Source organism: Trachemys scripta, chromosome 4 (genome assembly GCF_013100865.1).
Source record: "Trachemys scripta elegans isolate TJP31775 chromosome 4, CAS_Tse_1.0, whole genome shotgun sequence".
Taxonomy (NCBI): Eukaryota; Metazoa; Chordata; order Testudines; family Emydidae; genus Trachemys; species Trachemys scripta.
This window is the reverse complement of record NC_048301.1, coordinates 48,843,744-48,860,854: the sequence shown is the minus strand read 5'-3', so window position 1 is coordinate 48,860,854 and position 17,111 is coordinate 48,843,744. Positions and strand designations below refer to the sequence as shown.

The window sequence follows — 17,111 nt, the reverse complement described above, 5'->3', positions numbered from 1 at the left end:
GTTTTGCTGGCTTCACCGTTGGAGACTTTTGTGCACTTGGTGGGCCAGACATGCCCTTTCACTAGTGTTTGTTACTATTAGTTACCCTCAGTAGATTTAGCATTCAAGCCAAGGCAAGGTCCCAAGGTGTGGCCCTGTGATGCACACACAACCACCCAGACCACTGGTGAGAGTTGAGTGAGTTGCCAGGACCAGGTGCAAGCAAACCACCCCTGTGGGTGTGGCTGTTTGTTATGCAGAGATGTTACCTTTTGAACTCACCCCACATAACCCACCCCTGACTAATTAAACAGAAAATAATTTAATTTTAAACAGGATTTCATTTAAGTATCTAATGAAAACCTCATGTCCAATATGAAGTGCTTTTTAAATGCAAGGCCAGAAAGGCTAGGAATGTAGTCTTGACTTAGTGCTGGCTCCTCCAACTTGTAGCACCCGTGGGTTACCTGTTATATATGGATTAGTTAATTAGTGCTAAGAATTGTGCAAGCTCTTGCAGCTGTGCTGAGATGTATAAATCTATACTTTTAGGGAGGTAACTTAAGTTTTACTCATGTGTCCTATTTTTAATTGCTTGCTTAGTTTTGACAGACGATTCTTCTAGTTCCTTTGATGTAGCAGCAGTTAGTTCTGCTCCCCCAGGAGCACTCAAAAGAATTTTTGGTTTTTATGCCAGATGATTCGTATTCAGAATGGAATGACTATTTATGAAAGCTACATGGCCAGAGACAATTTTATAGTTGAAACAACTTGAATTAATAGATGCCAGCAATAATAGGATTGAGATTGCTTGTTTATGAACAGAGTATTTTAGTGAGCAAACACCAGCTGTGCGTGACTAAGGATGGCACAAATCCAGTTGGGAGACTGTATGTTTATCCTGTCACTATGAGGCAAACTCTCTAGTCAGCCGCCTTTAGAATCTCCTCTTCTTCCCAAGAAAATTTACATTCCGAAGTAAAGAGTGAAACCATTTATTATGGTGTGAGGGGCAGAGGAGCCAGGGGTAAAACAGTATGGAACAAATTAGTGTTTAAGTTTAAGCAAATGGCTTCTGCGTAGAGTAGTTTGATTATGTAATGGGCAAGTATCTGATTTTACATATTCTAACCTGCTCCCTGTAAAGGGAGTGTGTCAAGTAGATTGGCACCAAAATTTGTGCCACTTTAAATTTGTCATTTTTAGGGAATAGACTTTGGTTTCCATAGCAAATCATTTGGTTGCAAAAGAAATATAAAAGCATTTTTAATATAAGGACTTTCAATATTTTGTTGTGTTGTTAAAGAAGCAGCCAACCAGCAGAAGGAGCTCCAGTTAACAACATATGCATCTTAAACAACAACTGTTTTATTATCTTCATTATCGCACAGTGAAATTATAAACATAAACACATTGCCTCATAATGCAGGAGAAATGGGGAAAAGTTAATGATTAGCTAAATGGAGAAGTACAGCAAACACAGTTGGAGAAAAGTGTATTCAGCTATTAAGACAGTATTGTAAACAATGTAAAATGGAAAAACAAAAAGGGAAGAACTTTTAAATGAATACAAAATTCATATGTATAAATATTGTGTGATTAGAGCTAATTCTTGTGGGTTTTGTTTTGTTTCAAAGCTTGTTTCTTGGTTAAAGAAAAATAGGTGTTTGAGAAAAATATAAATGGTTCATAATCCACCTGTGGTTTTTTTTTTTTTTTTTTTTTTTAATCTTTGCAGTGAAGTTAGTCTTGCATAGAGCTGGGTGAATTTTTTTTATATATATACAAAAGAATACTTTATTAGAAAAAATGTCATTACTTTTGTATATATTTGCTAATATTCATATTGTTTGCCCAGCTCTATAAAATGGGCAAATGATTAGAGAAACAAGGACATAGGTTAATTTAATTGAAAACTATCCCCAAATGCGTTGAATATCTCAGAGGTAGGCAAATAGTCTTGTGACATCAGTCTCTTACAATGGAAATGAATGTCATATCACTTGTCTCTCTCAGAATCCAGTAACTTTCTACTAGGTTCCTCAGAGACGTTTTGTACTTACTTATTTAAATACAGGTATCTGAAATAACTAGCATATGTGTTTTTTAGGGTTGTGGGGTGTGTGTGTGTGTGTGTGTGTCCCCTAATATGGATCCTATCCTGCAATCTGTTGGTGGGGTCCTGTCCTGCAGTCTCTTACTGGTTAAATATTCATTAAAATAATTTGATGTGTACTTGTCTCAGGATGCCATTATTGATTTTCCATGCTTGAGAGTCCTCCTCTTATAGCCAGGCCATGAACTTACTGTATTTCCTAGGGTATGAGATCTTGTACCCCATTTTTTAATAACAGAATAGAGATTAAATTCCATTTCCTTTTCTATTGAAAGCATACATCAAATTGCCTCACATCCATTAAAAATGGATTAGGTATGGGAAGATATAAGAGTTTATTTATGAGCATGTAAAATTAGAACTGCAGTGTAAAGCTGTTCAGTCAGTTCAGGATATCTTGAGGTAACACTCCCAATAAGCCAAGAAATTCTGAAGTATTTGGATTTTGCAGATTAATTAATAATGTACAAAATATTTTGTAAATGTTTCTAATCTATAAAAGTCTGTTTTTGGTTGTCTATACATGAGACGCACTTCAGAAAATGGGTGAAGGAAAAGTCTCGTGAAATTCAAGAGAAACTGTTTTTTCTTGATATTTATCAAAATCAGCTGTTGGAAGTTTAGCAAATAACATGAGTTGAGTGGCTGAATATTTATAATGTGAAGAAAAGTTTATGCCCCATTTCTACCCTTCTTTCCCCAGGGTCTGCAGCATTGCTAACCACAAGGCCTTGCTCTCTATACATTGATGGTTGTTTTTTATTATTTTTGCTTATAGAGTAAGGAGTTTTTTAATTGCTATTGGTGTTAATAATACTAGTATCCTTCTGTAAATTTAGAAGAAACTGTGTACACTGACTAGGAGATTAAGAGGTTTTGGCAGTGCTGAGAAGGGTAAGGAAATTACAGGTCTTGTGTGGGTCAGCTCCTATTGCAGTTCCTGCTGACCTACAAGTGAGAGACCAAGTTAATTTTCTAATCGATATGTGTTTTTATTAGGGCTGTCAATTAAGCGCAGTTAACTCACATGATTAACTAAAAAAATTAATCGTGATTAATCACAGTTTTAATTGCATCATTAAACAATGGAATACCAATTGAAATTTATTAAATATTTTGGATGTTTTTGTACATTTTCCAATATATTGATTTCCGTTACAACACAGAATACAAAATGTGCACTGCTCACTTCATATTATTTTTTATTACAAATATTTGCACTATAAAAAGATAAACAAAAGAAACACTATTTTTCAATTCCTCATACAAGCACTGTAGTGCAATCTCTTTATTGTAAAAGTGCAACTTACAAATGTAGATTTTTTTGTTTTGTTACATAACTACATTCTCAAACAAAACAATGCAAAACTTTAGAGCCTACAGGTCCACTCAGTCCTACTTCTCGTTCAGCCGATTGCTAAGACAAACAAGTTTGTCTACATTTACTGGAGATAATGCTGCCCACTTCTTATTTACAATGTCACTTGAAAGTGAGAACAGGCGTTCACGTGGCACTTTTGTAGCTGGCATTGTAAGGTATTTATGTGCCAGATATGCTAAACATTCGTATGTCCCTTCCTGCTTCGGCCACCATTCCAGAGGACATGCTTCCATGCTGAAGACATTCATTTAAAAAAAAACGCATTAATTAAATTTGTAGCTGAACTTCTTAAGGAAGAATTGTATGTCTCCGGTTCTATTTTACCTGCATTTTGCTATATACACCTCTACCCCGATATAACATGAATTCGGATATAACGCGGTAAAGCAGCGCTCCGGGGGGGGGGCAGGGCTGCGCACTCCAGCGGATCAAAGTAAGTTCAATATAATGCGGTTTCACCTATAATGCAGTAAGATTTTTTGGCTCCCTAAGACAGCGTTATATCTGGGTAGCGGTGTATTTCATGTTATAGTAGTCTCGGATGGTGACTCAGCACGTTGTTCATTTTGAGAACGCTTTCGCTGCAGATTTGACAAAACACAAAGAAGGTTCTAATGTGAGATTTCTAAAGATAGCTACAGCACTCGACCCAAGGTTTAAGAATCTGAAGAGCTTTCCAAAATCTGAGAGGGATGAGGTCTGAAACATGCTTTCAGAAGTCTTAAAAGAGAAACACTCTGATGTGAAAACTACAGAACGTGAACCACCAAAAAAGAAAATCAACCTTCTGCTGGTGACATCTAACTCAGATGGTGAAAATGAACATGCATCGGTCCACACTGCTTTGGCTTGTTATCGAGCAGAACCTGTCATCAGCATGGATGCATGTTCTCTGGAATGGTGGTTGAAGCATGATGGGACATACGAATCTTTAGCGCATCTGGCATGTAAATATCTTGCGATGCCGTCTACAACAGTGCTATTACAATACCTGTTCTCACTTTCAGGTGATGTAAATAAGAAGTGGTCAGCAATATCTCCTGCAAATGTAAACAAACTTGTTTGAGCGATTGGCTGAACAAGAAATAGAACAGAGTGGACTTGTAGGCTCTACAGTTGTACATTATTTTATTTTTGAATGTATTTATTTTTTTGTACATAATTTTACATTTGTGAATTCAACTTTCATGATAGAGATTGCACTACAGTACTTGTATTAGGTGAATTGAAAAATACTATTTATTTTGTTTTTTACAGTGCAAATATTTGTAATAAAAATAAAAAGTGAGCACTGTACTCTTTGTATTCTGTTATAATTGAAATCAATATATTTGAAAATGTAGAAAACATCCAAAAATATTTAAATAAATGGTATTCTATTATTGTTTAACAGAGCAATTAATCTCACTTAATTTTTTTAATCACTTGACAGCCTTAGTTTTTATTATATTAGGACATTTAAATATTTATACCTTCCAAGAAAATCATTGGTAAATGTAGTAGTTTTACTTTTGAAATGCATACTGTTTTAAAAAAGTTTGAGTTCCTTAAATTATCCCTTATTTTTAAATACAGATTTCATATAACTGTATTACATTCTGGTCAGTATCTGAAATAGACTGGATGAATAGCTCTGATACAGCAATGTGATATAAGGATGGTATCCTGGTGAACCCTTAAGATGTGTTCTCTTGGGCCTGTGGGGATTTAGAGCATTGTGAAAATGTTGGAAGAGATACTTCAGTCTGTGCCAATCTTAGAAGATTCCTTGATAGCTGCAGTAAGGTTCTGCCAGTGTAATTAAAATAGAATAAAGGATTGATATTAGTACACCAGGGATACTTGGCTGCCCAAAATGAAAGGTTGGAGGAAAAAGTAAAAGCTCACTTCTGAGGCCAACCTTTTCTGTGCAAGCTGCTGCCTTAGGGAGATGTGAGACCTCTCGGCATATGGGATTGAATAGCTTGGCGAAGAAAAGCCTACACTACGATGTCTACAGTGACATTCTGCCAATGTTTTAGCAGAGGGTTCCCAAGAGACCTTTTTCTATAAACGTGTGACAAATCTCCCATACCAGAGGTTTTTGTGCTTGCAGAAAAGAGAGGTTAAGCAGCTAGAGAATCTGTTGTGGGTTTTTTTTCTGTTATTACAAAAACATTTCATTTTAACTGTAATCCTGGAAAGAGGCAAAATTGCTTGGCAAACAAACATATTACTTTGATTTTTTGAGGAAATGTATTAAGCTATCACTGTGTATTTTGTATACTGATCAGATTTGTAATATGGAATAGTGTTTGAATGTTTGCGGTATGAAAACCATGAGATATGAAGGTATCATCCCCAGAGTACTTATTTATTTTATACATCTTGGACTTAGTGTAATCTGTTGCACTCCATAGGCACAATATTTGCTGCTCATAAGTATTTTTAATCCCAGGAGGAAATCATCTCTGGTGGGGATGGTTTGGCAGTATAGCGAGAGAGCACGAACTCCATCAGTGGCAGTGAAATTATCTTAAACTTTCACTTCCCTCAATCGGATGTCAAAATTGTAGCAAGGAGTTCCCAAAACTCATTCCATTATCTCTCTGGATGTTCATGGGACTTGTTGCAAAAAACCCACAAAAAGCAGTGGAGGGAAGAATGTCAATCAGTTTTAAATCAGTAGGTAGGTTCTGCTGGTAATATTTACTTTGATTTCAGAAGTAATTCCTAAAATGATGTTTTGATGGGTTCAATTAGCTGCTGACATGGATAAAAGGACTGAGTCAGAAATCATTATAATCTTTTAAAATATGCATTTTGTCAAAGAACAAAGAAGTGCAAAAACTGTTGTTGGTGCCTTTGAAATCTAACATAAAAATGGGGCTTTCCGATCTTTTAAATTGCAGCTTTCATACATTAGGCATGAAACAGTATAACTTGTCAGAGTAACAACAGTATTTTTTATAGCTTTCACAGGATGTTATAAATTATAAAGAAAAAAGTAAAACAAACAAAAAACAAAAAAACCCACAGAGATGAAAGCTTAAGATTTCATTTAGTGGGGATTACATATACTGTCCAGTCTACCAGTCTTCAGATAAAAAAATATATTCAAGAACAGAGAACAGAATGTTATGTAGCCACATACTAGTTTGAATTTATGGTGACAGTTGATTGTTACTTTTCATTTAAAGATCACAACCATGATTTATAGCAATAAGTTTTCATTTTTCATCACTAATACTTCGTGGCGCACTATGTTTATATACTGCAAAGATGAAACCTTTTAAATTGATTAAGTATTATTGCTGTCTTTCTGAACTCTGTTATAACAATATAAATCTCTAATTCTCTTGACTGATAACCTAGTAATAAAATAGCGTTAAATAAACCGACAAACTTACCACTCAGTTGCACACATATTTATGAACTAAATCCTGCTTATTCAAAAATGTAAAATTTTAAAATATATACTTATAATTCAGAATCATTTAACAAGTAGTGAACTAAATATTTATAATTTTGATTAAAGTACATTTCTTTCATGATTTTTTTTTTAACATATCTGACTTGGAAAACTTGATTAATGAAAGCTATTTTGTGCTGTTATAAAATTCATAGTAACCTGAATGACATTATGGATATCATTTCACATTTGGATATGTTGTTCAAAGCTAGAGACATTTCTTTATAAAGTTCTAAGATATTCAGTAGAAACCTCTCTACACTCGAAGTCACAAATATGATTATTTTCAAGAGTTCAACTGTCTCACCCTACTTCTCATCACAGATGTGATAGAAGAATGCTATAGCAGTGAGGTCTCCTATTATTAAGGCTTCATTCAAAATAAATACCAAAGTACGTTTTTGGTGCATGACCATTGACAGCCTGAATCAAAGTGAACTGAAGTCAACTGAAAAGCTCCCATTGACTTTCATAGGCTTTAAAACAGGCCCAAATTTTGTTTGCTTACTGAGGTCCTGATTCTGCATGGTGTTGAATGCCATCAGCTTTCACTGAAGTTGAAGGTGCTCAAGAATTTACAAGACTGGTTCCTTACTTGATAGTTTGCAAGATGCTGTAACCTGCAGTGCATCTCGGCGGTTGGTGCTAATAACAATTTTTTTGCTAAAATTAAAATGTATGTAACCATTCTTGAAATGGCTTTCGTTGTAAACCTGGAAACAGTAGTTATAATTTTGTATGTAAAGTTCCTTGTCTAAATAATTTCCTATCTACGTATTTGAATAATCTGTATTTTTATTTGTCTTGTCAATGTCAGCAGTACAAAAATGAGAACATTTTAAGCATTCTTTTATAATAAATATGGATCATGTATAACAGCTTCAGTTGGCTTCATCAGTCTGAATTTTCTTTTAACTATCATGTGGAAATCTGAAGACAAGGATTCTGGTCCCATAAATATATTTTCACCTTTCATTTTAACCTTTTATTATTATTTCATTTTATTTCTTTGTTCACTACCAGTTGATTAATATAGAAAACATCAAATTTAAGTATAATGAGGCAGAATATATTTTGCCAGACTGTGACACTTTTGTATATATGTGTAAAGAGAAGGAAGTTCGTGGTGTAGTTTTCCATAAATAATCAACAGCAAACACCATAAATAAGGAATATTTCATTGTGTGAGTGAGGATGCTGGTTACTGAGAAACTAGTTCTTGCAATTGAATCCACTGGCTCAAATCCTAGAGGGACAATATTGTTGTACTTAATGCATAATACTTTTTGCTTCAAATGTATCTTAGAAAGGGCGGGAACAGCGTTAAATTATGGATGAAATCAAGATCATACATTTATTTCTGCAGCCAGCTTTGAAAGTTTGCTTAACTGATAATTTTTCTTGAAGCAGAAAAGATGTGTTGACCTTCATAATTTTTTGGTCCTACAGACAAAAGCAGTTGGTCTGCTTGATGCAGATATATATGGCCCTTCAATTCCAAAGATGATGAATTTGAAAGGAAATCCAGAATTATCACCAAGTAAGTGTAAAGTTACATAATTTTTTTTTGTTCAATATCTAATGCAGTTTCTGAAGAAAATGGATTTCTTCAAGTTATGAGAGGTATTTTAAAAAGTCTTATTTGCTTTAGTATTTTTTCTATGTTGCTGGTCAAGCCTCATTTAGTACTTCCTAAAAATCTGCCATATTTTAAGTATGATGTTGAATGGCCACTAATATAAGAATGAAGACTTGATGTATCTAGTTTTGTTTTCTTTGATCATTATTTCAGTGTTTCCAAATGAACTTGTTTTCAAAACTAACACTTTGAAATATATCTAGGGAAGAGGAGAAGGGTGATTATGATGGTTAAAGACGTTTGATATAATGCATTTGCCTGTCTTTTCCCTTAATGCTTTGGGACTAGATTCTCCAGTCCACCACCGTGATTTTTGGCAGGAGATTTGTGCTGGAGAGTTTCTCCTTGATAGGGGAAACCTCCCCCAGTGTAAAAATGGGAGAGGAAGTTTTGCTGCCTCTTGCACCTATTCTTTTTGGCATTAGAGGAGAGAAGCGATGTGTTGGGAGAAGGAAGGGTGCGGGAGTATGAAAGGGGAAGAAAGGGATGGGGAGAGAAGGGGGCTTGGAGGGGCCACGGGTATGCTGTGTCTAATGTAGACTAGGGTCAGGCACCTGAGAATTCAAGAGCCACAATCATTTCCTTGTAAGTCTCTCCTCTGCAGAGTGCCAAGGCAGAGCTCAGGTACAGTGGAGAATCTCTTTCTATCCAAATTACGAAAACAGAATGTATTTAATGATTTGTTGTATCCGTCATGACAATAAATGAACCCATTTACAAAAATTAAAAATATTTGGCCACAAACAAAACCATCCTCGTCACTACAATACTCTCTACCCAATGATGATCAAGTATTGTCATTCAGCTGACGAATGGACAAATGGACAGTACTGTCAACATATAAGTTTCTGTAGACAAGTATGAAATGAGGCCATATGTCAATTTTAGCTCAAAGGTGACAAAAATGGGCTGCAACTTTACCAGGAATCATTGGCACCCACAACATTTCTGGACAGGAATTCACTGCTAAGTAAAAGGCAATGTCACACCGTCTAGCTTTTATCCATACTATTATCTTTGTGGAGTTAATATACCTTATTAAATGTCCTTTTTTTTTAGATTGCGAAGTCAAGCACTCAAAAGTTAGAAAATATGCTAAATTTAAGATTTCTTGTTCAAACTTATTTTGCCCCCTTGAGCTTCCAGCATGTGTATAGAATGTGATCATGTAATTGAATACTGTATCATAATGAATATACACACGGGGGGGGGGAGCAAATTTAAGACTGTACAGGCAACCATAAATTTGGCATTTCTAACTTTGTGCTTGAGTTTGAAACCTAAATAATAAACTTTTATGTATTTTTTTTCTTTGTTTTTGTATTTAATTTCCTATTTTTTTTTTTAAAGGAAATTCCCCCCCGCCCCATATTGTTTATATACAACTATAATCACCCCATGCAGCACAAGCAAAGTTTAATTCCTGAATTTTCAGCACCACAGCACAGGCTTCTATTGCATGAGCTACAAGACTTGACTATGTTAGCTGTCAATATGAAAAGGCTGTTATCCTAGAAGTGGGGATGGGCTAATGGTGTCAGTTGTTGGGTCCATGAGGCTGACCAGACAGCACATGTGAAAAACCAGAATGGGGTGGGGGGGTAATAGGACCCTATATAAGAAAAAGACTTGAAAATCGCTACTGTCCCTATAAAATTGGGACATCTGGTCACCCTAATGAGGATTCTGGCTCCTGCAGAGCCCCTGGCAAGGAGGTTGGGCTGCTAAGGTCATGTACTGGTTCCAGAAGACTTACAGGGAGAGCTTGATCTGGCATTCTGCCCATCTCCTGTACTGTGACATACTCCTGGAGGAATTCTGTGCAATGCAGAATTTTGCGGAAATGTGTGTGCAGCATTTCCTTTCCCCCCACAGAAATGGACTGCAGTGCTGCTGGCTGCCACTAGGGGCTGCTGGACCCAGCAGAGCCCAGCGTATACATAGAAGACACTGTCAGGGGGAGGGAGCTAGAGGATTGCCAGCAGCTGTAGTTTCCCACACGCCCCGAGGGAAGGAGACAGCAGCGCACAGGAAACTTCACACAAGCCCAAGACCCAGCATAGTGCTGTTTCTCCCTCTGCATCCTTAGGCTCTGAGGGGGTGTGTGTCGGTGCTGGGGGGGCCATGGCTGGCATGTGTATGTGGGTATCTGGGCTGGGGGGACCCCGCGGCTGGGTTCTTGGGGGGAGGGAGGGATTATGGGTGTCTGGCCCCCTGGTTGGGCTCAGGGTGGGGAAGGCGGCGGAGAAACAGGAACTGGGTTGTCATAGGGGTTTCTTTAACACTCTACTCCTGTGTGTGTCTGTATTGTTACAGACATACTTGCTGACAGATATTTTGAAATAAATTACCAAAATAATTGAAACTGTCTTGATTATGTAGTTGTTTTGACAAATAAAATTTGCAGAATTTTGTAGAATTTTAAAATATTGTGCACAGAATTTTTAATTTTTTGGCGCAGAATGCCCCCAGGAGTAAATGTGGAGTTTGCTTCTGCTCATGTGGGATGTTGGGGCCTTATGTTGAGTCCAGCTCTCTTCCCCCTTTTCCCACACCACTTCAGCTGCTCCATGCATTCCCAGTTCTGTGTGTGTTGCTGTAACAGTGAACAACTCAATATACTTAGCTTAACAAAGAGAAGGTTAAGGGATGACTTGATTACAGTCTATAAGTGCGTACCTGGGAAACAAATATTTAATAATGGGCTGTTCAATCCAGCAGAGAAAGTTGTAACACAATCCAGTGGCTGGAAGTTGAAGCTAGACAAATTCAAACTGGAAATAAGGCATACATTTATAACAGTGAGAGTAATTAACCATTGCAACAACCCCATCACTGACAATTTTAAAGTCAAGATTGGATATTTTTCCAAAAGATATGTTTTAGGACTTATTTTGGGGAAGTTCTATTGCCTGTGTCATGGAGGAGTCAGATTAAATGATCACAATGATTCCTTTTGGTCTTGGAGTCTATGAATAGCATGGTAATTTTCTTGGTTAAGTCTAAAACTTTAAAGTTTGGTTTCAAGTATTCCATATAAAAACATTGTAAATACCATTGTTTCTACCTTCAATTGAATAAAAACATGAAGAATGAACATTAAAGGCATCCACTATTTACCTTATAGGCAGCAATTCCCAGGGTCAGTTCCAAGTTTTAAGGATGACGTGGTAGCCAAAGTTGGGAATTGCTGTCTGTTTTGATTTAACTCTCCCTCTTACTTCAGTTTTAATGTCTTTTTCTTTTAAAGATTTCCTTAAATGTCTTTGTTGTGATTTAATAAGATTGGTAGCTCCAATATTTTACCCTCACTCTTCTGTGTTAGTTTTTTTTTAATTAGCTGTGTAGTGCAGTGCACTCTTAGCTCCTGGCTGAGCAAAGCACTTAAGTATGTGCTGAATTCATCCCTATTCAGTAAAGAACTTAATTATGCACGTAAATTCCATAGAAGCCACTGGGTTTGAAGCCTGTGCTTAGAGTTTTTTGCCTGCTGGATTGGGGCCAAAGTGCTCAGCACCTTTCAGCATTGAACCCATATGGACTGATCCTGTGAGGTACAGATTACCCATTGATTTCAATTTTGTCACCCAACCACGCATTCCAGGAGGATTGAGGGTGCTTAGCACCTAGTAGGATAAACCTATCTAGCAGTTACCATATTGAAATGATGAATAAAATGAATCTCTCTGTATATTTCCAGTTTTCAACATGCTTTAGGCTCCCTGGAGATGGGAGATGCTCCATAAATGTAAGATATTATGATTTTTCTTTTCTTAAATTACTATGCAAAATCTTGGTAAATGGAAAAGCCTGGAAGTGTCTCATAAGGATATTATGCAGAATCCCAGGAAAAGATAGATGTGTAAAGGTTAGTTTGAAATATACCCTTGAATACTAGATATTGGATAATCTCCCATCTGTGTGGAATGGATATGAAAACTAGCTGTTGCACATGCACAGATGCTACTTTATAACATAAATACAATGACTATTTACTTGCTGCTTCACATCCTTCAAAATAATTTAGCCAAAAACTCAAATTAACATTTTGGGCTAGTGAACTGCAAAATTTCATTTTTTAAAATCCATTGCTTTCACTAGTTGGCAGAGAGCAAAAGTGACTGAAATTGCCAAAATGGCATTTTGGGTTTATTTTTTTGCCATGATCATGATAGTCATAATACCTATAAATCACATTTAAAAAAAAAAAAGTATACAATTTATTATGAAGATACTGACAGATATTTTTCTCCAGTGGAACTGTTAATTGCTTCTATAGTACTTCAGAACTTTATTGCCACTTAGTGATGCACCAAACTATTTATTTGTATATAAAGCAATACATTCTAAAGACTAGCAAAAGACTGCAACTACTTTTAAAAAATTGAAGGTTGACTCAATAGATTTCAAGGCCTGAAGGGACTAATGTGACGTCTACTCTGACTTGCTGTATAACACAGACCATAGAACTTCCACAAAATAATTCCTAGAGCATATATATATATATTTTTAAAAACACATCCAATATTGATTGAAAAAGTCAGTGATGGAGAATCCACCACGACCTTTGGGAAGTTGTTCCAACGATTAATTACTCTCGCAGTTAAAATTTTACACCATATTTCTAGTCTGAATTTGTCTAGCTTCAGCTTCCAGCCAGTGGATTGTGTTGTGCCTTTTTCTGCTAGATCAAAGAGCCCATTATTAAATATTTGTTTCCCATGTAGATACTTACAGACGAGGGATTTCCAAACTTACTGACCCTCTGAGCTGCATGTGACAGTCTTCAGAAGTTTGAGAACTGGGGCGTGCGTGCCTGCCAGGGCTCGGGGCTTCAGCCCCCCTCCTGCTGAAGCCCTGAGCCCTGGCAGGTGCGCCCCATGGGGCTGGAGCTCCGAGACGCCCGTTCCCCACTGGGCAGAAGCCAGAGGTGATAAATGGGGGGAGGGGGAAGCATGTGAGGTCACGTGCCCATAGCCCCCCCAGATTTTTGACAGGGTTTGCTGGCCCTGATTGGTTACATCGTGCTGCAGGGTCCCCTCCGTGGCAGCTGCTGGAGCCGGCAAGCTGGGAGCTGTGGCCTTGGGGAGAGGCAGCAGCAAACAGGAGCTGCAGGAAGAGTTGCTTTTGCTGCTGCCTTTCTCTGTGGAGCTAAAGCTTTGGCTCCTTCCTACAGGTCCCAGCTGTTTGCCACTGCCTCTCCACACAGAGTAACACCTGGGAGCTGCGGGGAGGGGCCGCTGAACAGAAGAAGGGGAGCATACCCTGGGGGTGTGTGTGACTCAAGCTGTTGGGAGCGGGGGGAGGGTTAAACCTTTAAATTGTGCCCCCTCCTCACTCAGCAGGTACCAGTTGTCTCTGGCAGAAGCCCCTGCAGAGTAGAAGCCCTGAGCTTCTTTCCTCTCAGTCTGCTAAGTGGAGAATGGGCGGGCAGGCGGGGGGGAGTGGGGGAGGCATGACAGGACGACAGGCACTCCGTGAAACCACTTCAACTGTAAAATAGCCACATGCAGCTTGTTAGCTGTGGTTTGGCCACCCTTGTTATAGACTGTAAACAAGTCACCGTTTAGCCATGGCCCACATGCAATACTCTAGATGTGGCCTCACCAAAGCCGAATAGAGGGGAATAATCACTTCCCTTGATCTGCTAGCAATACTCCTACTTATGCAGCCCAATATGCCATTACTCTTCTTGGCAAAAAAGGGCACACTGTTGACCCATATCTGGCTTCTCGTCCACTGTAATCCCCAGATCCTTTTCTGCAGAACTGCCACTGAGCTAGTCAGTCCCCAGCCTGTACCAGTGCATGGGATTCTTCCGTCCTAAGTTCAGGACTCTGCACTTGTTCTTGTTGAACCTCATCAGATTTCTTTTGGCCCAATCCTCCAATTTGTCTAGGTCACTCAGGACCCTATCCCTACCCTCCAGTGTATCTACCTCTCCCCCCAGCTTAGTGTCATTTGCGAACTTGCTGAGGGTGCAATCCATCCCGTCATCCAGATCATTAATGAAGATGTTGAACAAAAACGTCCCCAGGACCAACCCTTCGGGCACTCCGTTTGATACTGGCTGCCAACTAGACATCGAGCCGTTGATCGCTACCCGTTGAGCCCGACGATCTAGCCAGCTTTCTATCCACCTTATAGTCCATTCATCCACTCCATACTACTTTAACTTGCTGGCAAGAATACTGTGGGAGACAGCATCAGAAGCTTTGCTAAAGTCAAGATATATCATGTCCACCACTTTCCCCATATCCACAGAGCCAGTTACCTCATCATAGAAGGCAATCAGGTTGGTGAGGTATGACTTGCCCTTGGTGAATCCAGGTTGACTGTTCCTGATCACCTTCCTTTCCTCCAAGTGCTTCAAAATGGATTCCTTGAGGCCCTGCTCCATGATTTTTCCAGGGACTGAGGTGAGGCTGTAGTTCCCCGGATTCGCCTTCTTCCCTTTTATAAAGATGGGCACTATATTTGCCTTTTTCCGATCTTCTGGGACTTCCCCTGATTGCCACGAGTTTTCAAAGATAATGGCCAATGGAGCTGCAATCACATCAGCCAACTCCCTCAGCACCCTCGGATGCATTAGATCCGGCCCCATGGAGTTGTGCATGTACAGCTTTTCTAAGTAGTCCTTAACCTGTTCTTTCACCACTGAGGGCTGCTCAACTACTCCCTGTACTGCGCTGCCCAGTGCAGCAGTCTGGGAGCTGACCTTGTCTGTGAAGACTGAGGCAAAAAAAAAAAAAAAAAGCATGCTCTTGCTTTTGGCTAGCTCAGTTCTTCACAAGGGTCACCAATAAAGGAAGACTACTGAAAATCTGCCACGTGTCAAAAATCATCGGCCTCCCCAAACTTGATAAAGACCTAAACCTGGCATCAGGCGCAATTAGTGTCACTACAAATTTGTGCTGTGAAAATTCCACACTGTACAGATTTAGGCTCTTTCCATGAATTTTCATTTATTTCCTCAATGTAAGATTTCACTTTAAAAAGAAACTGCTAATTTTCTTGGCAGCCAGAGGGGTTAACTTACTGTAGACTGAAAACCTACTTGATGTGAACTGACGCAAACCCAAGTCTGCAGATGGGCTGAAATAATGGGCCAGGTTGGAGCTGTACTAGTTCACACCAGCAAAGAATTTTACCTGAAAGCTCTAAAGAGAGGTGTGCTGTTACAGTAATATGTTAATTTTGAAACTTAATGACTGCAATTCATTTTTGCTGCAGTTATTAACTGTATTACTACTGATGGGTTTAGCACAAAAATCCATTTAGTGTGGCTATAGCTTGATATAGTGTGTTTAGATTTACTGGCCAGGACGTAATACAACAGGAATCAGTATACATCTTTTAAAGATGTAAATCAGAAATCACATTAGGAAATAAAAAGTAGTGATACTTTCCCAACCTCCATTCACAACCCAAACTCTGCCTAGTGACGACACCAAAAATATAAGGTTGCTCATTGTAGATTGTCCCAGTCTGTTTAATTGAATCATCCTTTTCTTTCATATTTTAATCAGAAATGACCTACTAAACAATTTTGACGTTTAAATTGTCCTCATTAGGTTTCAGAATAAATACTTAAATACGTGAAGTTCACGACTGTCTTGAAACTGTTACAAGCTATCTGCAGACTTCGGTAGATAGATATTATTACTTCTGTTTCACATTTGAAGGCTGTTTTTGCAATGACTAAACTTAATTTTTTTTAACTGAAGTTTTGATTTTACAAGATACAACCATCAGGAATAAGTAGACACAAGTTTCTTCAAGCTGACCTAGTTTCACCTCCAGTACAAATAATAGAATATTCAGTCAAATGTTTTGATTTTTTTTTTTTTTTTTTTTTTTAGTCTCAAAATAAGGCACTGGGAAGGGGGAGAGAGAGAGAGAGAGAGATCTAGGAAGGGTATGGTGGGCTGGCCTCTGAGCAAATGAAATGAATATCTTTGTTGCTTTCTTCAAACAATCCTAGTTACAAATTTTTTAGCCTGAAATGGCTATTCTAATTCTTGAGTGACGATAGATTTTTACATTGGTTGCAAAACATTTACTTGCTTGTTCAATTTTTAAAAATTGTTTTACTCTGATACTGTTTAATGCAGGATAATAGTTGAGTGTTAACCTTTTAAATTGCTGGCATTTCTTTTAGATAAATCTGTGCATGCTCAACAGTTTAACATTTTTTATGCAAGTGCACATTTTTCATATAATCTGATTTTTCTAGCTATTGTAGTATATTGTGTGAAACTAAAGTTCTAATTATTTTTAGATGCATAGCATTTTAGGTAAATGAAGTACTGTATATTTTTCTGATAGGAACATTGTGGTTGTTAAAGGGATATGGTCAACTTGAAAACATACACTTGTATCTGAACATTTTGTACTCAGCTGATGTTATGAATGACATTTAAGATTACTGAAAGAGAAAGATTAGGGGGAAATTATTTTTCCCTGTTAGTTTAGTATGTGCATTTGGCAGCACTTTATGTATAGAGGCATTCCTGTCATGCATTGCTCTTGTGGGACTGCAACT

The 17,111-nt window shown here is 38.0% G+C and overlaps 1 protein-coding gene across 5 annotated transcripts in view; it reads left to right on the top strand.

Annotated features, from left to right (window-relative positions):
- NUBPL (nucleotide binding protein like) overlaps positions 1 to 17,111 on the top strand; it is a 148,291-nt gene that overhangs the window by 15,166 nt on the left and 116,014 nt on the right. For 4 of the 5 annotated variants that reach the window (XM_034768689.1, XM_034768688.1, XM_034768690.1 and 1 more), the window contains one exon: positions 8,377 to 8,467. In XM_034768689.1, coding sequence (XP_034624580.1) covers positions 8,377 to 8,467 — 91 coding nt within the window. Of the gene's footprint in view, positions 1 to 8,376; positions 8,468 to 17,111 lie in introns of those variants that run through there. The other variant, XM_034768692.1, reaches the window with a different exon arrangement.